Raw genomic sequence first — 23,799 nt, forward strand, 5'->3', positions numbered from 1 at the left:
AGCTGAAATAAGAGTGATCAATCTGGGCAGAGTTGCCTGAGTTGACATATTGGACTTCTGGCCAGTATCTCTAAGAAGCCAAGAATAAACAACCCTCATACTTGCCAGGATTGAGGTAACATCTATTGGTCATGAGGAGGAGGAGGAGGAGGAGGAGGAGGAGGAGGAGGAAGAAGAAGAAGAGGAAGAAGAAGAGGAAGAAGAAGAAGAAGAAGAAGAAGAAGAAGAAGAAGAAGAAGAAGAAGAAGAAGAAGAAGAAGAAGAAGAAGAAGAAGAAGAAGAAGAAGAAGAAGAAGAAGAAGAAGAAGAAGAAGAAATAATGCACAGTCTTTTCTTGTTTGTAATAGAGGGCTCTGCATATGCAGCTGAAATCTGAAAGTGTTTAAATGAATGCATGATTATATATATATATATAAAAACACACAAACCCCTGAATCTGGAAGCCAGAGTCTAAAAGACGATACTTATCACATTTGGAGAAGTTTCGTGATAGGCAGCACAAGTGGTAATCTGTATGCTTGGTGGTTTCAAGCAGGTCAGGTGGTTTCTCCATCTAACTCACTAATCTGTATGAAGACGTCATTCCTTCTCCTTGCAACATGTTGCTGTTAAATGGAGAAACTGGAGATCGAACTAGAGATTGAATCTGAGCTTGAACTACTTTCTGTTTATAATCTCTGCCGTGCTTATAAGACTCTGCTCCTGACAAGCTCCAAAAAACAAAAAAGATACACAAAATTACTTCTAAGAAGTTTCCTGTATTGTTCCTCACCTATACGCAGAAATCCTCCCCAATTAAAGCAAACTACTTGCATCGTTAGAGCTGTACTCTGAGAACTTCTAGGGAGGAGTAGACTTGACCCTCTTTCTCCCAACCAAACTATTTAAACTTGATGTCTCTGTCCTCTGGAATTGAGACTACATTCCACCATAACTCCAGAGCTGTAGTTCTGGACTATTTCCCTCCTTAGGATCCACTGAAAAAGAACTCTGTCCCTGTCTCGGGTTTAGCAATATCCTTAACTGAATAGGAAGAAAGTATATTTCAGGGAAAAGGTTGTTCAAAGTATGGAGACAGTGTTCAAGCAGTGAGAGGTATAGATCCCTGTGAACCTTGACTCCACAAAGATTAGATTAGATTAGATAACCTTTATTGTCATTTTTTTCCTCTGGGCACAATGGCACACATTACAAATGAAATTTAGTTGCTTCCTCCCAAAGTGTACACATACATAACACACATTTAAAACATACTATATACAACGTAGTATACTTCTGAAAAAACCAATAAAACATGAGCACCAGGAATATTATAAACTAAAAAAGTTTAATACAATCAGCAATCACCAATCACCAAGCTTTCGTCGGAAGCTACCGACATCGTCAGGGTTCAATGCTAGTCATTGAACCCTGACGATGCTATACTATAGTATAGTATAGTATACTATACACCCTTACATATAAGTAACATATAAATATTATTCACTGTCCATCTTGAATACATAACGGCCCTGTTATCAATTCTTTAAAAGATTAAGTGATATCATTTACACCAAGAGATGCAAATGTCAGATGGACACAATATAAGATCCATCCTCATTTCATTCAGCTTAGGCCTCTCCCTTACACACCTGTTTTGGACACAACCCAAGATGGCACAGTGCCCTTCTACCCCATCATGCCAACAGCCCTCCAGGGCAGATCTATACCTGAAGATAATCATGTCTGGCTCCGTTTCAGCAGTAATGCTTCAACAAACGCCTTCATGGTGGAGTTGCAGAAATATGGGGCAGCTTCTTTTTGTCTTGAGAACTACATTAAGCTCTGGAGCAGGGGTCTCCAACTTCCAGAATTCTTCAGCCAGGCATACTGGGAGTTGAAGTCCACAAGTCATAAAAGGGCCATGAGGGACAGGCTCATGGCTGTGCTGCAAAAAAAGAAGGAAACGATGCAGTTGGGACAGCAGATGAACAAAGCTAAAACAATATTTCATTAAGGATGGTTAAAATGATTGCTTGCCATATTTTAGAGTGACTTTTCTTTTCTATCCCATTAAAACATGATATTGAAGTCGACGCTGGAGAGGATCTGGAAGTCTAAGGTAGTTAGGCAGTCAAATGTTATTTGTAGCCTGGGCCTTCTTTCTCCTCCTCCAATTTATGGAGGTATCTCAATCACTGGTTGGGGATGACCTTCATTTTCTTCTTGCCTTGCAGGTAAACTTGGGGGCCAAGATTCTTTTGAGAGTGTCGAGAGTTACGACAGTTGTGACCGCCTGGCCCAGTCCTGGAGCAGCCAGTCATCCTTCCAGAGTCTCCAGCGTGTCCCTTCCTACGATAGCTTTGATTCGGAGGACTATCCTGTTCCTCTGCCCAACCACAAGCCCAAAGGCACTTTCAAGGACTATGTACGAGACCGAACTGACATGAACAAGGACAAACCTGTCATTCCTGCTGCTGCCCTGGCCGGATACACAGGTAAGATGCTGGAGAAATGTGGCTGATCAAAGCAGTTCCTCAATGGCTATGTTCACTCACACAACATGCTCAGTTAGGTCAGTCAAGGATCTGGCGGTTGCATTTGTGCAATAAGCTAAGTGTGGTTCCTTAAAATTTTTGGTTTAGTATTTCTTTGGAAGTGAGGGGAAATCCAGCATGTTCTACAATCTCAGTTCTTTTGGTTCATTTATAATTCAGCTCATTCTACAAACCAGTCGGCTAAATTGTTCACCAGGTTTGGTGTGTTATACAACCATGACGCGTGTGTCATTCTCATTGGCAGGATGAACAACAGTAAAAATAATACCTCCCTGAATCTAGGTTAACAGATATATTGGGTGTATCTACATAAATATGTTAAGCCCAAGTAAATAACACCCTTTTATGATTTATTGTGATAGCTTGGTTCATAAATATGCTACGACAATGACTAGATTCTCACAACACACAACCACAGATTTGCAGTCACCCACGGTCTAATCTAGCTTTTATACTTTCTGACTTTCTGCATATTCCTAGTATTAAAGGATTTTTACACACATCCCCATTAGAGATGCCTACAAACCTATTAAGATTGGCTACCGTTAACTGGAGCTTGAAATATATGCCATGCAAGGGCCATACACCCCAACAATTAACCATTACAACTTATCTCTTTCAAGGTTGCACTTTAACAGCAGTGGTGAGACAGTTGGAGCTGCATTTAAGGCCACACCTGAATGTAATTCTTTCAATTTGCAGAGGTTTTTTTTTAATAGGGCTGATAATTCTTTGTGAGTGTGCGTGCATGTATGTGGTGCCTCTGGGGAAGATGGAAGATAATTTTAGGAGCTATATGCAAGAGGAAGTGGTTAGTCATTTTAGTTCTGCGCTATGAACTGTATCTGTGGGTTGTAGAAGTAGTAAGTGTAGGTGAAGAACTGAAAGTAGGGTGTTGATTGAGGTTGAGTGGAGAGCGGCTCCATTTAGCCATGATTGTGGGGTAGATATGAAATGAATAGAAGAACTCCATTGAGCTTCTTCAGATGTCGGGATAATGCAAGGATGCAGGTTCACATTCCCTTGGTGTAAATCATTTCATTCACTTGTTTCCTAGATTTATGTTGTTGGGAGTTCTTAGAGAAACAGTAGCTCAGAGTTACATGGACAGTGTCATTTCTTGGCAGTTACTGTGACTGCAGTTGAAATATGCCACTCAAGTCCAAATCCAGTCTAAATAACTGGCTGATTGTGCAATTAACCATAATAAATAATTTTTTAGACTGGATTTGGCATTACCATCTATCGAGTTCTTCCCAAGGAACTGGGATAGGCAGATGTTTGATATTGTGGAAAGTATTGTTGCAGGATGTAAGCTGTTTCAAGTAAAGCTGCCTTTTGCAACTGACTGATGGTGATTTTGTCAATGCTGATAGTGTTCAAGTGGTGCTCCAGTTGCTTTGGGATTCAACCCAAGGTGCCCGTGTTGCTATTGGTACTATCTTTGCTTTCTTTGCCACAGTTCCATTTGTGTTTCTAGGCAAGCACCCCCTGAATTAACAATTGTTGATAAAAAAAGACCAAAAAGTCTGGATAGTGGATATTGTGGTACCTGTAGACAGCAGGACAATAGAGAAAGAACTAGAGAAAATAACAAAATACAATGTCCTGCCGATAGAATTCCAATTCTTGGTTTGATGATCTCCAAGCTATACTAGTTCCCACTTGATGGTCTTCTGTGGATCATATTATTGTTGCTTTTGCTTCCTGTTCAGAAATTGTTATAATTATTAGATTGTTAGTATTGTGGAAAACAAGAAGGCAGCAGTGGCTGTGACTCCTGGAAAACCATAAGGATGAAAGGGTGACAAGAGTTCACCAAAAGGGATATCTGTAAGCTAAGAGTTCTTGGGTTCACTTTGCCTATCAGCTCATGAGGTGACCTTAGCTAAGTGGTGTTTTTATCTTTAATTCTCTCATATTTTTTCACTGTAACATGGAAATGAATATTATAATGCCAGCTTCTCTCATAGAAATGTTGTAAAATGGCCAAACAGACGTTGGTTATACGTAATGATCTTCAGAAATACTGATTTAATCATTGAAAGCCCTCCGTTTTATGGGAAATTAAGATGGCATTGTGTTTATCTCTGCAGTAAACTGAAGAACAGATCAACAGTCTTGTAGATTTTACTTTGTTGATAGTTTCACTGACAGCAAGATTATTTGTGCGGTTCATGATCACCAGTCAGACACAACCCACTGATGATAACAGCTTTGCTGAGAAGGTAATGCTTTTGGTAGACACCCAATTTGGCTTTTGATATTTTCTCAAGTTGGCAATAAAGGCACAAGCTCCGCTATCTATGCTCCACATCTTAACCGATTTTGGCAAATTGACAGGGCTGCTCAGAAGTGTTGTAGTACTCCCCACCCTAACTTACTCCACACACCCATATATTTATTACTAGAGCTGATCAAAAGTTTGTAAAAGTTCATCTGGCAGATCTTCTTAATCAGGCATATATGTTGGTGGTTTGGACAGACTTTGAAACATCCCCTTTCTCACACATCTGTATTTTGTTAAATTAGTTCTAGTCCATCTATAGAAGCAGATGTTTTCCCATAGTTGTTTATTCAATGCCACCTAAATAGGATGGAATAGCAGGAAATCCCAAGTTAATATAAAAGTGATGTGTTCTAGAGGTGTGCAAGACAGTAAGAAAGATCCTGGATTCTATAGGCGGTAGTTGTGTGAAATTAACCACTGCATATGAAAATGTTAGATAATGTTAAATAATGGTTTAAGTCTTTCTTGAAGCCAGTCAATTGAGGTTACTCAAATTATGGTTAAACAAGGCATGACATAGCACAATGTGTAAACTCAACTATTATGGAAGGCACAACCAAAATCAAAATCAGATTCCTGTTGGGTCAAACTAGGTTTTTCCAACTTGTAGATTGACAACAACAACAACAATAATAATAGCAGCATAATTACAATCAAAAAATATTTCAGGAAGATGGCAATACAGATCTCTTACAGACTCCCAGACCTCTTCTTTCTGAGCTATCTTGTATATTATCAGGCAGTTTGCAAAGGATAAACAATTCTTACAGCTTAGAGAAAGAAGTAATGAAAATTCACTGCTATCAGCAGATATTCCCATTCTCAAATACTACATTTCTGGATTTCCCCTTTCCCCTCAAGCATGATTACTGATTGATCAAATTGCCAAACTCATACGTACAACAAATTCACAATTCATCCCAACTGCAACATAGTATTCAGGAGGCTGTAAACAGCAGTGACCATCTCTGCCATATGTGTGAATCCTTGCCAGATGTAAGGCCTGGGTTGGTCAACTATGCAGCCAAGATTTATGGAGTGAACCACAATGGCTGGGCTCAAACAATGTATTAAACTGCAAAAAATGATTGAGCAAATACAGAGGCTAGGTAAACGCAACACATTGAACCAAAAGCAAATAAATACACGTTGGCTTTGTATGTTGTGCAGATTAGATCAAACGGGTAGACCTGCTCTGACAGAGACCAACCTAATCTGGAAGTTATATCTGGAATATCACAAGCCAGTTTTGGTTTGGATTGTACTTTGGGGAACCACCAACTAATCCAGAATGATGTAATCCAGAGGGAAATCAAAAGCTTTGGACTGATACATTTTGCACATGCCTATTGTACTTCTTAAAAGTTCTAATATGAGAGTGTTTTTAGGCTGTTGGAGAAGTCCAAAAAGTGGATCCTTGTTTTGGTTGAGTTACTCTAGTGACACCTGCTAGACATTTGCAAATGAGAATAAAATTAGCTGTTAGCATTCATGGTTGGCCAGTGTTGCGATTTTTCAGAAAAACCATTTCAGAGACAAATGTGTAACAACGTAATGGTATTCATTTTCAGTGTCGTCTTTTTATTTCACAACCCTTTGCTTTTCCTCACTTTCATAACGACTATAATTAAATCCCAAGGGAGGGGTGTGCCCTTCTCTCTCTCTCATTCTGTCCAGTTTGGAGTAATTTTCTAGAAGGTTGCAAGGAAGACTTCTCCTGTTGAGCATACATATATGTGTTGAGCTAGGAGATCCTTAAGATGTACTCTCCAGACATTACTTCACACTCCTTCCCCCCCCCACTCAAAATGAGATTGCCGTAGGATTTTCTTAAAGCCAAGTTAATTTCAGAGTATGAATGGGAAATTTCAGAGGGGCATTTATCTGCAAACAGCCCACTCACTTGGGAAGAGAAGGAATTTCTGATGGCTACATCAGCTTTGGCTCATTTATAAAAGGAGTTTTTTTCTTTCCAGACAGTGGCTGATGGGCCATAAATTATTAACAGGTAGATATGTTTGGGTAGGCTAATCATTTACTGACTCATGTTTCTGCATAGTTGCTTCAGATCCCCTAGTTCATCTCCCTTTTGCTGACAGTTTCATGTGCAATACTCTTCCTTAGCATTTTGTCACATAGGAACCACAAGCCTCGTTCTATAGAAAAATGCTGTTTTCTCATTTAAAAAAACAACAACAGCAACAACAATTAAAAAACCCCTCTGCTTTTCAAATGACCACTTTTAGGAGCACTAGGACATGTTACAGCTAAGTAAAAACATAAGCATGCAATTTAACAAATCTTTCTCTAAAGTACAGTGGCTGCACAATAAGTGTAGAAACAGTCAATAGACTTAGAAGCTGTTAGTGTTCTAGTTGAGCTTTCCTCCTCCTCCTCCTCCTCCTCTCCCTCCTCCTCCTCCCCCTCCTCCTCCTCCTCCTCCTCCTCCTCCTCCTCCTTCTGACTGTGAAGGACTTATGAATAGAAAATAACAGAATATAGGATTTCATTAGTTTTTGTATGGTAAACCCTGCAGATGACTGCCTTTTCTCAAAAGCCAATGGGATTACTACATTCATGACATCATACAGCAAAGGGATGCTTATGCTGTATGCTGAGATCATTGACTCTAATCTCTTGGGCCCAGGATAAAGAATCTCTAATAGATGGCTGTCCTATCTCTGCCTGAACGTATGCAGTGAAGGGGAGGTTATTAGCTCCTTTACTTATTGGTTCCACGGTTGAACTGCTTTAATCTTTAAGGAGGTTTTCCTAGCACTCAGCTTGAGTCCACGGCTCAATGCACCAACATTGTAATAGAAGGCAGTAGATGCAAGGCATGTTCTTCTTTTAGTCAAAGATGTAACTTCTAAGAAAAATTTATACAGGGAACTACAGTTTTACATTGACTTAATTTGTTCACTTAATGCCCGAACAAAGAAATACAGATGTTTTGGGCTCAATTCTGGAATTCCCAAGCAATCTGCCTCTTTTGGCTAACACATCTGGAGATGACAAGTTGGAGAAAGTTGCCATCAAGTGACATCAGAAATCTAAGAAAATTATAACAAGACTTTCCCAGAAAGTCCTCACAAGGCTACTGGTTTGCCAGGAACAAAATAGGGTCATGCTCACAGCCAGCAGAATCTTCTGAGACCAAACTCGCAAATGTACCGCTGATTATATATTCACTTTCCAAAGGGACTTTCCTCAAACAGGGTTCCCAGTGTAGTCACCACTTCACAATCCACTGGATGTATCATATTTTCATGGTGATGCTAGAGGATTCCTAATTTGTGTAACAATCCCCCATTGGCTGTTCTTGAAGACTTTCCTTCACCACAATGACGGCGAGACAAGGACATTCATTGTGAATTGCGTTTAGCATGTGAGCCACCTCTGACTGCCTCTATTCTTAGGCCACTCTCTTTCTATAGTACAAAGGTCAGCAGACACTGGGGAAAGAAATCTGGGACATTCTTCCTCTTCCTTATGATGAGCGGAAGGGTTGACTTCTTGCAAGCCATTCCCAAACTGAACAGGCTTGGTGGATTCTGTTTGGGCTGAGAAGAGTCTTTTTTGGTTGAATTTCAAAAGGTTACACCACAAAAGGCAGATTGTTATTTGTGCCCAGAATGCCAACATCAGATGATTTCTCTGTTTCATAATATATAGAATCCGTATGTCTAAATAAAGCTTAACAAAGACACTTTTGAGTTATCAAGTACATTGCAGACTCCACAAAAATTAATCAAGGGGAGAGGTCTTTACAGACCTTGGATACCATCTCTGTTTAGTCTGGCCAATAAACAATGAAAATCCTTAATACATTTCAACTTCAGTTGGACTTGTTTAAATAAAGTGTAATGTAACAAGAATGTATTTGACCTTCAATGATAGACAGTAGATATTTAAGCAGAGGTTAAATAGCCATAATTCAGGTAGATTAAAGAATTTTCTGGCATCTCATTGATGGGATCTCACACCAGTTTTAAATCTTACTCCTAACATTTGTGTTGCAGTGTCTAAATTTTGCTCGATAATCCTCTTGCCTTAAAATCACCAGAGGAATCCAAAACTTATTTTTTTAAAAAGAAAACTCAGGGTGATTCTTTTTTCTTGTTTGTGCAGTGTTGTTTATCTTCTCTCCCTCTTCCACTGGATGGATGTGTGAGGTCATCCTATTTATGTACATCATTTGCTTTTTTGGAGTTCCTTTTCTTTGGAGCAGGAGACAGATGGGGTCCTATTTAAAGTCCAATAATCCCATCCGAGTTTGGCTTCTGTTCTAAGTTCATCTGGCACATAGTTGAAGGAACAGAGAGCTTTGTCAAACTTTGGCTGCAATGAATAGAGATGTATGATCTTCGGAGACTGACTTCATACTGTGCTGGAGCATGTAGAAACTGGTTCCACTAGGCTTGGCAAGGTGTACCCCAGAAAATTAGCACTGTTTATGTTGCCAGAGCTAAGGAAACTCTGGGTGTAGGAGAAGAAGTAGCAGAACCTGGAGGTGGAGTTAAAAGAGGAATCAGCCTAGAATCCCTACATAGCCACAAGTGACCTGCATCCAACTCCCTTGAATTCCATTGACCCTTATCTATTACCAAGCAGTTGCTAACCAGTAGTTGAGAAGATTGTTGTGCTTAGACATGAATAGCAATAAATCAGTTTAATTGGAACTTCATGTGTGGACCTGGCCTTTCCTGCTTGACATTAGGCCAGATGCTCTTTGCATTCTATAGGTGCTCCATTTTTTTTTTAGTTTCTGGCTATGTAGTTTTCCTCCCTATGCTATCTCTCATTTCTTTCCCTCTTCTTAATTGTTAAAATATACTGCATAGTTTCCAACTAAGCCATGGAGGAGAATGAAAAGCCAGATACCGTTGTGCCACCTCAATGTCTGTGAATTTCTCGGCATTCTTTTTTTTTTTTTTATCTATGTCTGTAAATTTAGTAAATAAAATTTTCAGCACTCCAGCTCAGGAGAGCTAGGAATATTTCCATGCTAGCAACACACACACTTTTTGGGGCAGCAGCTTCACCAAACATCAGTAAACATGGCGGAAGGAAACTGAAATTGAAAAGGCATGATTGAGTTGACCTTAAATAAAATTGTGTGCGTGTCTGAGCAGGGACACTGAACAGTGCAGAAAAATAATGAAAAAGTGCATCATATCTGGCAACCTAGAGAGGAAACCACTGTTGTATAAAAGAGAGAGTTTTAAATGTCAGATCTACTCTACGTATTGCTGAAAGACTATTTAAAGAAAAGGCTAGCATCTTGCACTTCCCTTCTAAAGCCTGGGTTGGACCCCAGAGCCTGCCAAAAGTAGTAGCTCAGCTTTTTAAAGAGCCAGGATGGGAAACTCATTCAAAATATGTGAATACCTATACTTAATTAGACTGCAATTCAGATCAAACCAAAACCAGCTTTAAAGAGAGTTATAGGTCTCCGTGTTAAGATCATTTTTCAAAATAGGCAGTTATGATTCATATAAGTGGCTAAAGGCAGGTTACTGTGCATGCATAGAAGAGGAAATCAGAAAAAAGATACAGGTCAACAGATTTTAATTTATCAAATTTATAGACTGCTCATCTCACTCACAGAGGTTACTTTTTAGCCCATAAAGAACTTTCTAGTTTGTAGAACTTACCTGCGGCTCACATAACATCAATATATTCATTCTAAGAGCAAAAGAAGTTAGGGAGAGGAAGTGACGCTGGTCAAAGGTTCAGTTAAAAGAATAATTGTTGTTGTTATTTATTTATTTAAAACAATGCAGAGGCTGCCCAACTCCAAACAATTCTGGGAGGCTTTCTGTATAAAAAATTATAAGAACGACTGAAAAAGAAATGGATCATAAACATTCAGAAGGCAAGTTCCCTATTATCAACAACTAATCAAATTGTGTGTATTTATTGATTGATTAATTTAAAACTCATCGTTATACAGCCATCCACTTTATAGAATGCGACTCTGGGCTGCGTACAATGAAAAAAAAATCCACTCGTCTACACTCGCACTTACAACTGGATTTGCGTTTTATATTAAGCCATTTCTTGGTTTTGATTTAGCACTGCTAACTCCACTGCTATGATTCGTAAAGCATGGTTTAGTGTGCAGTGTAAATATAACCCATCGTGGCTTCTTTAGCAAACTCTTTCTTAGCCTGTTGTGTAAACCCTTGCTTATTTAGGGTGGAGTCGATAGTATCTTTGTTAGCATCTCCCAAAATGGCACTGAGGAAAATTCAAGATTTTAGTTTCTTCAGAACTGAAGGTGAAGAAGGTGAAAAAAAAAAAAAGTCTAAAAATGTATTGTATCTCCTGCCAGACTTTTCTTGCTTGGAGCCTAATTTGACTTTTTCCTAAGAAGAAGGAAACTATTAAAGCACCAAGTGATTTAATAGGGAGATTAGTCTCCCTCCACCCATGTTCAAATTCTCCTGTTCCGTCCACCCACAATATCAGGGCTGCCTCTCCTTATATTAATAGTCACCAATTGGCTCCAAGTTTATTTGGTTGTTTGTTTTTTTTTTGTTTTTAAACTCAGTGAGATTTGTGCAGTTTGTTCCTGCATCAACATGCCTTGGAAGGAGGCCAGTAATTTTCATACCTGCCTCCTTTTTATCACTTCTTGGTAAACACTCAGCCAGGAACAAAAAGTCAAGGTCAGGAGAGGCAGCAGGCAAGACGGGGAGGCAGGAGCCTGATGGAGGTCAGGTTGTGGTCAAGCTGTCTTTTGGCAGGTGGGAGGGAAGAGCGGCCCCTCCCTTGCCAAGTGATGCCAAAATCCTGTCTAGGTAACTAAGACATAAGCTCTAAACTGCCATACAAACATCCCATTGATTTTCCTATTCAGCAGCTGCAATTCCAGGAGGATCCAACTCCTTTGTTGAGGCAGAAACTTGAAAGACATCCTCCTGTCAACCCACTAGGCATGTACAGCATGGGGATATTATCACAAGCATCCTGACAGCTTGTGATAAGCTGATAAGAGAAGAGCAACAAAGATGATTACAGTCTTCCAATATCTCAGGGTCTGCCACAAAGAAGAGGGAGTCAAGCTATTCTCCAAAGCGCCTGAAGGCAGGATGAGAAGCAACGGATGGAAACTGATCAAGGAGAGAAGCAACCTAGAACTAAGGAGAAACTTCCTGACAGTTAGAACAATTAACCAGTGGAACAACCTGCCTCCAGAAGCGGTGAATGCTCCAACACTGGAAGTTTTTAAGAAGAAACTGGACAGCCATTTGTCTGAAATGGTATAGGGTTTCCTGCTTGAGCAGGGAGTTGGACTAGATGACCTCCAAGGTCCCTCCCAACTTATTATTATTATTATCTCTCGTGAACCCATTATAGCCCAGTTAAAATAAGTTAGCTGTTGTTAATGGTGAGACAATTTAGGACAAGGGGACTTGTCAGAATTTGGACGTTCTCATTAGACAATTTGTGGACAATCTCCTCAACTGTCAGAATAGGTTCTGCTATTGATTGGGTGATTGATTCAATTTGTATAGCCACCCCTCTCAAACCAGTGACTCTGGATGGCGAACAATCATGAAAACAATTAAAGCAGGATACAAAAAAGAAACTAAATACAAACAGCAGTCAAGATATATTTGTAATACGTCGGTTTCATCATATCCAGGAAGCTGGGAAATTCACCCACTTAGGGATTCCAGGGTTGTCACGTAGCCAGGTCTTTAAGACTTTCTGAAAGGCGAGCAGGTTCTGGGTCATCCTAATCTCAGGAGGGAGGTGCTATGGCAAAAAAGGGGCATCTCCTTGTCCTTGCCAGCTGACATGCATTGGCTGATGGGACCCAGAGGATACCCATCTGGCTGGACCAGATTGGACAGGTAGAAAGGAGTAGAAGAAGATGGACCCTCAGATAACCTGGTCCCAAGTCATGAAGGCACCTTGCAAGGTGGGCCTTGTTTGGAGAAAAGCAGGTCTTCAAGGAGCTTCAGAGAAACTTTTTATTTGGACACAAGGAACCCTTTTGAAGATAAGCATAGCCATAGCATCTATCATCGGGTCTTTTAGTTTTCTAATGAAGATATAACTTTACCAAGATCTTCCTTGTGTGAATGTTTTTTTCCCCCCTTTCTGCCTACCAGTTTGAAAACTAACTCTTTCTAATTTATTGCAGTGTTATTCTTGGATTTTAATAATAACTTTTTGCCTTCACTTCACCAGTTTGATTTCAGGGAAGGAGAGTAAAATACATGCTAAATAAATAAACAGTAAAACAGCTCTAACCTGAATGTGGTTTCATCGTTTCTAATTTGTTCCTGGGGACATTGCGTTTATGGGTTTCATTTATAGCCTACTTATTTGTTTTTCTCCCTTTTCCTCCGTCATCTTAGGTAGTGGACCTATTCAGTTATGGCAATTCTTGCTGGAACTTCTGACAGACAAATCCTGCCAATCATTCATTAGCTGGACAGGTGATGGCTGGGAATTTAAACTTTCTGATCCTGATGAGGTAAGTATGGGTTTAATCTGGACTGTACACATGAAAGTCCTGAGTCAAGTATTTTAACAAGATAAAAACAGTGCAAATATTAGAAAAGAAACAAAATAAGAAAGTAGTGGGAAGGAAAGGAAAGGAAAGGAGGAAAGGAGGGAGGGAGGGAGGGAGGGAGGGAGAGAGAGAGAGAGAGAGAGAGAGAGAGAGAGAGAGAGAGAGAGAGAGAGTGAGTTTATAAAGCAGTCTTTTTGACAGCAGTTATAAATGCATTTATATTTTACCCCCCCCCCCTCTAAGGTTACATACAGTGGTACCTTAGTATTCTGCATTAATTGGTTCCAGGAGATATGATGGGTAGTAAAAAGGACAAGTCTCAAACAAACCATGTGACTTATCACTTGACTCTTTGTTTCAGCCAGGAAGAACTTTCTGTCCTTTTTGCCTATGTCAGTGGCCTTCCCAGCATGGCTGATTTCCTGTCTGCCCTCTGTGGCTGTCCCTCTCCTTTTGCAGTGACCTTCCCAGCATGGCTGGTTTCCTGTCCATTCCCCGTCCCACTCTTCCTATAGCAGCGCGTCAAGTACTAAACAAAGGCCAAGTACTGGGACAACATTTTCATGTCCAATTTCATTGAGTAGTAAATTTGAGACTTTTGAAGCAGTCAAGTACTGGGATACCACTGTAATTTCATTTTTCCATAAGCTACCATTTCTAATCATCAAACCCATAAATCACAAGTTCATTTTTGCTCCCTTTTTTCAGCAAAAAGTCCATAAAGGGTTTCCAATCCTTGATAAATGTAATAGTTGAGCTTTCTCTATGCAAACAAGTTAATTTTGCCATCTCTGCTGGTTCTATCTTCACCAACCATTCCTCCGTTGTGGGTATATCAGAGTCTTTCCATTTCTGAACATATAATAGTCTCATCACAAAATAATCATCGGTGGCTCTTTTCTAGTTATCTGTCCATTAATCCCGATAAGCAAAGTTCTGCTTTGAGCTAAAACTTAGTCTTTAAAATTTATTTTATCATTGTCTGTATTTGAACCCAAAATGTTCTGCCTTTTCTGCAAGGCATATTAAAATGGCCCTTTGTGTTGCCCACATTTCCAACATAAACTTGAAATTGCTTTACACATTCTGACTAATTTTTCTGGTGTCAAGTTCTTTTTATTAAGGAATTTCTGTAGGAGTTGACCAGGCTGAGCCCAAGAGATGGGTCAAATGTGTCATTAGTCATGAATCCCGATGCGCCCACAAGAAATCTAAATCTAGCACACCTTGAATTCCTTTTTATTCTTAACTCCCGCACATTTCGCTTCACTGCTAGTAGTTCAGATTACTGTAGAGAGCTTAAGCTTGCAATAAATCTTTATACTCATGTGAACTGCCTGAATTTCCTGATTACCCCAGCGCTTGACAATTTTGTGAACTAAATTTTATGGGGTTCCCATTCTGCAGGTGGCAAGGAGATGGGGCAAGCGGAAAAACAAGCCAAAAATGAACTATGAGAAGCTGAGCCGTGGATTGCGTTACTACTACGACAAGAACATCATCCACAAGACTGCAGGGAAACGCTATGTGTATCGTTTCGTATGTGATCTGCAAAGTTTGTTGGGGTACACACCTGAAGAGCTCCATGCCATGCTGGATGTGAAGCCGGATGCTGATGAGTGAATGGATCCATTTTACCAAAATCGAACAATCTGCAGAACATAAGGACTTTTATTTCTTCCTTACCCCCAATCTTTATTTTCCTTTAAAAAAGAAAAAAAAAAGAAAAGAAAAAGCATAATTTTTCATTGGTTGTACTTAAGAAGGGGTAGGATTTTAAGCTTTTGAATGAAACTGTGACATAGATTGGCTGGGAGGAGGAAGAACAAAGTTTCCAATTCCAATTCCACCTCCAATTCTTTTTGGAGTTGTATTTGCAGCTGGGATCTTAGAAGTCAGGAAAAGGACAACCATTTTGTTCCATCTATTTAATGAATTCATATCATCCCCTTTCTTCCCGGTCTTAAAAACTGACAATCGGTGTGTTTGTAAGACAGTCTGTCTTTAACTGATGGAGAACAGTCGTAAGTGGCAAACTATCCTGTTTTACAGGAAAAAATATATCTGAATAACAAAGTACTGTGATCTCAGATAATTTTGCATTTCATAAAACAGGTCTCTGTTCTTCTGTTTTTCAGGGGGGACCAAAAAGAATCCTCCTTTTTTTTAAAAAAGAAAAAGAAAATGTTTAAAAGAAATGGTATTTTATTAAATTTTGTGCCAGTATTTTTTAAAATAGTCTTAAGCTCTAAAATGGTTTCAGTATTGCAAAAATCATGTGTTTGTTTGTTTTGCCAGCTGTGGATTTTTATCACCATTGTGGAAAAACAAAATATGTCTCTCTCTATATAGAACTCCACTAGAAATGGGCAGATGGGATGGACCAACAGAAATGGGGAACTCTAGATGAATGGGTGTTTTGCTTGAATGCTAGATTTCCTGCACTTTATTCTCTTATGTCAATAGCTCTGTGCCTCTGCTTGTGCATTTTCAATCTTGTCATTTTCATTCCTGAGATTTTATTTAGATTTTCCTCTACATGTTACGAGTACATGCTTATCTAGGATACTTTAAAGAAGAGTCTTGTTCCACTGATCAGAATCTGGAAGCATCTATTCAGACTAATAGATTTTATTCAAAGGTTTAGCTCTCAAAGGTTTATGCTTCTTATTGTGTCCATCTAGAAAGATGCTATCCAGTCGGTCTGATTTTTGCCCACCATAAACTAACATAGCTTTCTTTCGACAATTATTCCATTGTTGAATCGTAGGATGGTTGATTCTTTTGTTGTGGGCACAACTCAATTTTCCATCTGTTTCTGCTTGTTTCTGCTTCTTTTCACAGGTATCAGGTGCTATGAATGCTTTATTATGGATAGTGCCTTGTAATAGGACCAAATCGCTGAATCGGTTTTCAGACTGAGCTGGAAAATCCCATTCAGGTTGATTTTTCTGAATCAAGCTGAATCACTGAATTGGGTCAGATTTACAATGGGAATCAGATTGGAATCAATCGCATTCTGTAACAATCTGCAATGGAGTATTTTATAAGAAAAGATTCAGTAATCTCTAGGTATTCAAAAGCTCTTTTTAGATAATATAGGCGGATCAAATTATATGGGCTTCTGACTTCTGATCAATGTGTCTACATTCATAAGGATAAGAATTAAGATTAGGTAGGGAATATCAATATATGTTAAGGGTCTTCTCTAATTTGGCAGATACCTTTATTTTCATTGAATGGGTTTAAAATAAATCAGGGCCACCAAGCACGATCCCAAGTTACAATATATATGCTAATTTTTCTCCATGCTTTATCCAAAAATAAACAGGCTTGGTTGGTGTTAGGTGGGTTCTGACTCTTCAGTTCCATCATCCTGATTCGGATACAAGGAAAGAAAAATTGTATGAGAATTCAAAAGCTGATTGTTAGCCCCTTAAATACCTGAGTCCTAAATATCTACTGTCGCAAAAAAGAAAAAAAAACAGATTTTAAGACAGCATTTTTAAAATCTTTGAAAAGATGCTATTAACAGATGACCTTTTCCTGCTAGTTTTTGCTGTTTGTTTGTTTTTAATATCTTTCAAGAGGGGGGCAGGTTGAAGTTCAATGGGTTAATTTCTTTTCCTTTTTTCACTGTCTATTAGGATATATTTTAAGGTGTGGGGGGAGTATAGAATAATAAGATATTCTATGAACTTATATACATCCTCTTTCTGCCCTATCTCAAATCATCTGCTGATTTAAAAATGTGACTCATTTATTGACTCATTTGTAAAGCAATTGAAAAGGCTTTACAAAAACTGAAATCAAGGGAAAAGAACCTTATTTTTCTAGAGGTCTGGATCCTAAGTCGTCACTCCCCTGAGTACATCTGTCCCCGTGCTTGAGTGAGACCAATGGCTGTTATCAGCCTCACAGTTTTTAGGTCAACATTTAAACATTTGTGTTGTACACGATGAAATACAATGTGTGAAATACTCTGCAAAAAACAAATGTGGAGAGCCAATCTTTGGCAACCAGAGAACAGTAATATGATCTTCACTCACCCTCCGCCCCCCCCCCAATCTGTAATAGAAATGAATCATTTCAGTCATGCAAAATTGAAAGTAGGACAACTTTGAGTTGCTTGAAGTGTCAGCAGAATTTGACATAGAGCAGGTAGAACAAAGAATGTTGTCACTGTAGTTAAGAAAAACAAATGAATTCACTATATTTTAGGAAGACCCGCTCCTCTAATTGAATTGTCTTTGATAGGCCAGATTCAGGATGTGTTTCAAAAGGCATTGCCACCTGATACGATAAAAAGGTAGCCTGTTTTGAGTTTAATTTGAGTCTCCGTGAGTTCATGAACAAATTCACGTCGTTTTCTTGGCAACAGTATAAAAGCGGTTTGCTTTTTTTTCCAGGATGTGTGTGTTTGTGTGGGTGTTTTCAGCTTTTCAGACTAGCTTACAGCTCTGGCTGTTCCAGAAGTTCTCCCATCAAAGTACTGGATGGGTCTGATTTTATTTAGCTTTTTCATAATCAGTCAAGAGCAGTTAGATCCCTTTCAGATAAAGCTTTTGTAGCAGTGAAGTACAACCTGGCTCACAATTTTCCCCCAAACCTTGAACGTGGTCCCTAGAGCACCTCCAAAGTTGCGACAAGATTTATTTATTTTTCATGTGACAGAAAGGGTCAAACAAAAGAGCCATTGTCTTCAAAGTATTTAATTTAATTTTAATTAAAGTTCCATATGAAATCAATTTTAGTTTTTCTACTGATCCCTTCTTTATATTAACCAGGTAATCGTAAAGCGAGGCTGTTTGAAGCCATGAATGTACCATAAAGGCTTTTGCAGTTGTTTCAAGGATTGTCACTCATCAACATTCCTGAATGTATTTTCACTCCAGTAGAGAGGACGTGAAGTGGAGTTAGGAAGATTAGCAGTGACAGACTTGCTTTTCTTGATACCTTTTCGCTGGACTTGGATCACTTTTATGGCATGTTAAGGTCTATCTTCTATTATGCCTCTAACTGCATGATATAGAACTGCTAAAGGTGTTGAGAATATGGTTAACTATCAGTAGCTGTAGCCAGATCTGCAAATGCTCAAAACAAAACAAAAAAAACCAAAATCCTGATAATTCCACCATTCTCAGTCTTCTGGTACTGATTAGCCCAAATATCCAAAGTCTGTCTGTGTAGATAGCCAGGTTGTGAGCAGTGGATGACATCCATAAACTTAAGGACCGGCTGAAAATTCTTGGTATGGTTTAGAGGAAGATAAGCTTGGTATTTCTTGGGAAGATACAGAAAGAAGATTTTGAGCAAGGAATACTGATAATAGCAGTTATTCTTGCAATGAAAGAAATGAAATCAGGACCAAGGGCTCAATAAGATTTGATTCCAGTGGAGTGAAATGAGGATATGAATAGAAAATGAGAAAGAAGGATTAGTGGACGTGGAAAAGGATGGTATTCCTAAAACCTCACATCTTTTATTTCCTTGTTGTCATCTATGGTATTTGGGGGCTTTAGCCCTAAACCAAGAGAAAAAGATCAGACTCTAAGATATTAGTGTGTATGTGTAGAAGACAACTTGTATTGTAAGTGAAGTCACTGTATCTCAGAGTTATTATCCTTGTGAGCCTCTGAAAATAGACATCCAACTGTTTTGGGGTAATTCCCATTGTTGTTGTTTTTTTAAAGTTAATTTAAAACAGCAAATTCATTTGACATGCTATTCAAATGACTATGTCCTTTGCATTATGCATTAAAAAAAAACTAATGTAACAGAAGCAATCTTTTCCAGGCCGATAGATCCAGGTGTGCTGAAATTTTAAGTTTTAGAATTCCATCTATTGGCCATGTTAGTTGCAGTTCCAGAAATTAAGGTCCCAGGACCTTACATGGACAAAATTGTTTTAGAAGATTTAACTACTGGTATTGAATTGTTGAGTTTATTTCATAGTTCGGAATGCTCTGTGCAAAAAAACTAAATACTCACAATAAATATGTTGAAGCAATATTAATGGCAGCAAAACATACAATGGTCAAGATTTTTTTCTGGGGATATATTCCCATCTTTTGATTTATTTTTTTCAGTCAGGTATTTATAAGGAAAAATGAAACAAAGGTCATAGTGATACTTCTTAGTATTCCTACAATATAATCCTTTGCTTCTTGATTCAGGAGTAAACTGTGCCAACTTCAAAGGAAATTTGACCAGGGAGATGTATGTAACACTGAAGTTTTAGGACATTAATTCAGAGTAGCTTTCTCCAACTTGTGTCTTCCATCTGTGTATAAATTTGTAGGAGTTTAACATATTTGATGAGGAAGGCTGCTTTAGACCAGGGGTAGGCAACCTTGGCTCTTTTATGACTCGTGGATTTCAACTCCCAGAATTCCTGAGCCAGCAAGGTTGCCTACCCCTGCTTTAGACCAACTGAAGATAAGCCTATTTTTATACTGTTGGGTTTATACCTTTTTGGATTAAGAATCAGCAAACACTTGTGATTTTGACATGAAACAGAGCATCTCTACTCAAGTATATTTGGGGAAATCCTCGTGGTTTAGAACTGGTTGATTTTTAACCTTCTAATAGACCTGCTTTATATTCTATCAAACTCTAAACATTCATTAATGATAAAAAACAAACTTGTACTTTTTTTACTCAGTCATTTGCCTGGTACCTGTGATGGAGAGGTTAACAGGAAAGTTAGTGGCTGCTAATTAGAGCTGAGTCATCATTCCCTAAGTAGACGGCACAAAATATTCCAGAAAGCTGAGTATTTCCAGTTAAAAGGTCTCAGATTGCAGACTTGGAGATGATATCTGTCCACTGAGATCTTCCTACATGGGTTTGTCTTTTGTCCATTAGAAGCAGTGGCCATTATGTAATTTAGATTTGGTTAACTTCATAAAGATAAAAATCAGCTTCAAGCCCATTTAGACTGTGTAGGTCATGAACAACTCCATTTTGTTACCTTGTATGCAAAGCTGGTTTTGCCATTGGCTTCTGGGCTTCTTGGTTTGGAGCTATTGATTCTTCAAGCATCCATTTTAAATGACCTTTCCTCAACTTTTGGTTCATGTTGCTTGGTCTACTTAGTGTTGACTGGAAGAAATTTTGCACCTACAACCGAAAGCTGGTGATCTTCCCAACATTTTGAATCTGATTCAATCTGTCCAGTGTTCACAACAGATATATTCTCAGGGATCTCGAAAGGGCAATGGAGCGTCAGCCATGCTGCCTGGCAGCCCCAGTGGCGTTCTTCCCTTATCAGTGTTTATACCTAACTTTCTGCCATCTACCTTTCAATGCAGTGACAGACAGGCAGTATCATTTTTTTCAAAAGTGTGTGTTCTCCTTGCATTAGCAGAGCTACTTCACTCAGCTCTGTGAACTAGATAAGGAAAGAAGGTGCAAAGTTAATGGTTATTGACAATTGGAAAGTTGTTGTAAAAAAGGGGTTCGGGCCTCATTCACATATTACATGTTTGGCTTACTTTTAAAACAACAACAACAAGGGTGTCTGCTTAACCACAGAATGGTGTGAAAGAAAAAGCCAATTCAGCATAGAAATTACAGTTACCACAGAACTGCCAGTTGGTTTCTTCAGTTTTGTTTCTGATGGAGTCTCTATAGATGGAATGAACTAGCGTCACCATTCCAAAGATGTCTGAAGTAAATTATGCTTGATGTATGCATATGTATTATGACAGAAATATCTCCAGGAATTAACTGCCTCAGTGAACATTTTTTTTTGAAAAAAAAATATTGTGTTCTTTTTTTTTTTGTCTTTGTTTTATATCTGTTTTTTTTTAAGCTGATAAGTTTAGGAGAAGAAGAAAAGATTGTTATATTATGCTCTTCAACTATTTTCCAACTTGTATTTTCATATAATTTATATTTTATAGAAGTGAAAAAAAAATGCCTTAAAAGCAAAATGTTTTTGTTTTTGTTTTTATAAAGGAGAAAAAGCAGGTGCTTTTTAGGAGAAAAAAGAAAAGAAAGGAAAGAAAACCAAACTCAGCTGAGGTAGCTTAGAGATGTAGCGTTATCTGTGTTTTTTAAGAAATTCAAAATCTGCAACCTCTCCCACACTGAAGACTTAATAGGGAGTGGAAGAGATTTTGTTTTGATTGCTGATGCTGGCACATCATTCTTCTGGAGAGTTTTTATATACTGTAGCCTTATTTCTGATTGTATTCAAAATTAAAATATTGCAAAGACATGCCATGTTTGCTTTTGTCTATTTATGTGTTTATTTGTTTAATGCCCTGCCTTTATTATTTTCATAAATAACTCAAGGGAGTGAACGTACCCAACACACTATCCTCCTTCTATTTTCCCCACAACAATAACCCTGTGAGGTGGGTTGGGCTGAGAGACAGGGACCGGCCCAAAGTCACTCCATTTTATTCCTAGGGTGGGACTAGAACTAGTACTCTCATTCCCCTGGTGATTGGCCCCAAAGTCATCCAACTGCTTTTCATGCCTAAAGCGGGACTAGAACTCATACTCTCCTGGTGATTGGCCCAAAATCACCCAGCCCACTTTCATGCCTAAGGCGGGACTACAACTCATACTCTCCTGGTGATTGGCCCAAAATCACCCAGCGCGCTTTCATGCCTAAAGCAGGACTAAAACTCACTGCCTCATGGTTTCTAATCTAGTGCTTTAACTATTAGACCAAACTGGCTCTCTAAGTTTGATTGGAGACCAAAATATAGTGGTCAGGAAGGGGATGGTAGCTCATGATACAGTAAATACTTTCTTTGCATTCAAAATCCCAAATTTACTTTCAAGCATCTCCAGCTAGGAATAGCTTCTGTCTGAAACTCAGTAGAAGTCTCCCATTCAAAGCTGGTCTAGCTGTTTAAATGGACCAAAACTGTATCAGCTTCCTAGCCTTCAATATACTGTACCTATTTAAAACTCTTTCCAGATATTCTGAGAATAAATTAAAATGAAAAGGGAGAGTAGAATTGCAACATGTTGTCACGCCAAATAAATATATACTAATTTTTAGGTCATTAGATTGGAGTCTTTTTTTTTTCAGCCCACAAGAGAAACCTTGGATTAAAATGTTGGCCTCCTGTATCAAAAGCCTCTCTTCTCCCATGGAATTCTGGTTCAGACATATATAGTTTAGTTAGGTTGGCCCTCTAGGAATCATGGCCCTTCATGTCCAGGAAAGCTAATGAAAAATTCTTTGCCTGAATCTGGACAAAATTGAGCTAGTAGATCCATTGATTCTCTATCTGGGAAACTACTTGTCCAAGGAGACACACTAATCTCCTTAGGTCATAAAAATAATCATATCAAACTAATTGTATTGGCATATGTATATGGTTTGTTCTTGTTAAAAGTGATAGGTGTCATGATTTGGTCCTAAGATTAATCAAGGCATTGAGAGAAGAATGTGAATTTTTCTGTTCTCCTCACTAATCAGAGACCACCAGTGATCTTGTACCATCAGAATGAGCAGGAATTCTGGCTGAGCAGTCAGTCAGAGAATGTCTGTCATTTGGGAATCTCTAGACGTGAGAATCCAAGGTTTATCTCTCCTTTGGCTTGTTAACAGACTCCTGACACATATCCCAACTCCTTCAAGGAGTTTGGACATGACAGCTACACCTGATAAGATAGCGAAGGACAACCAGCTTTTCAGCAGCCACTTCTGAAACTCCAGGGCCAATGAAGATAGTCTAGGATCTGCTTTGTGTTTATGACTCATCTTGACTCCTTGCACTTGCATAATGGAAATGTCAGGTTACATTTGGACCAGCTTTATTTAACACTTAGCTCACCCACCTGGTGGGCTCCTGGATGCGTTATGTAGACTGGAAAACAACTCAATCAAAGAACTGGAGAACTACATACAATTCAGTCCCTTTTTTGGATTAATGAACCCTTCTGAACAATTTCTGCTTCAAAAGCCTAACTCCACATTTCAATGATTCAAATGGAATTGACTCAAGAATCTAGACTGAATGTCAAAAAAGGTTGCCTCAATGTCTCAAAAGGTGCCTTTTCCAAAAGGCAACTGGACTTTCTTTGTTTTTCCTTGAAGACATTTCGCTTCTGGCCAGAACTGATGAAACTCCTTGGATGAGAAGCAAAATGTCTTCAAGGAAGACAAAGAAGTCCAGCTGCCTTTTGGGGAAAAAAAAACACCTTTGGGACAACCATGACCGGGATGACTGAGAATCTCCATAGACAGATTGCCTCAATGATTGCCTCTTCAAATTAAAAATCTCAGGTCAGTATTGGCCCCAGACATCTTCAGAATGTTAGCAGGACCACAGCAAGGAAGCTCATTTGCTGCATTAGTCTGGTGTAGAGAGACATAACAGACAGATCTTTATTTATTTCTCCTGCAATCAAAAGGTCTTTACTAAGGCAGAAACCAGCTATTTTCTGCATGTCAGCTTTGGAAAGGGCCA

At 38.8% G+C, this 23,799-nt stretch overlaps 1 protein-coding gene across 1 annotated transcript in view; it reads left to right on the forward strand.

The window, feature by feature from the left end:
• ETS1 (ETS proto-oncogene 1, transcription factor) overlaps positions 1–15,041 on the forward strand; it is a 71,817-nt gene extending 56,776 nt beyond the window's left edge. Inside the window, exons 7-9 of the mRNA XM_015820135.1 lie at positions 2,217–2,477; positions 13,203–13,321; positions 14,768–15,041. Coding sequence (XP_015675621.1) covers positions 2,217–2,477; positions 13,203–13,321; positions 14,768–14,983 — 596 coding nt within the window. The 3' untranslated portion in view covers positions 14,984–15,041. The remainder of the gene's footprint in view (positions 1–2,216; positions 2,478–13,202; positions 13,322–14,767) is intronic.
• Positions 15,042–23,799: the final 8,758 nt, after the last annotated feature.

The sequence above is a fragment of the Protobothrops mucrosquamatus genome, unplaced genomic scaffold (assembly GCF_001527695.2).
Source record: "Protobothrops mucrosquamatus isolate PMUCROS unplaced genomic scaffold, P.Mucros_1.0 scaffold1075, whole genome shotgun sequence".
Classification (NCBI taxonomy): Eukaryota; Metazoa; Chordata; class Lepidosauria; order Squamata; family Viperidae; genus Protobothrops; species Protobothrops mucrosquamatus.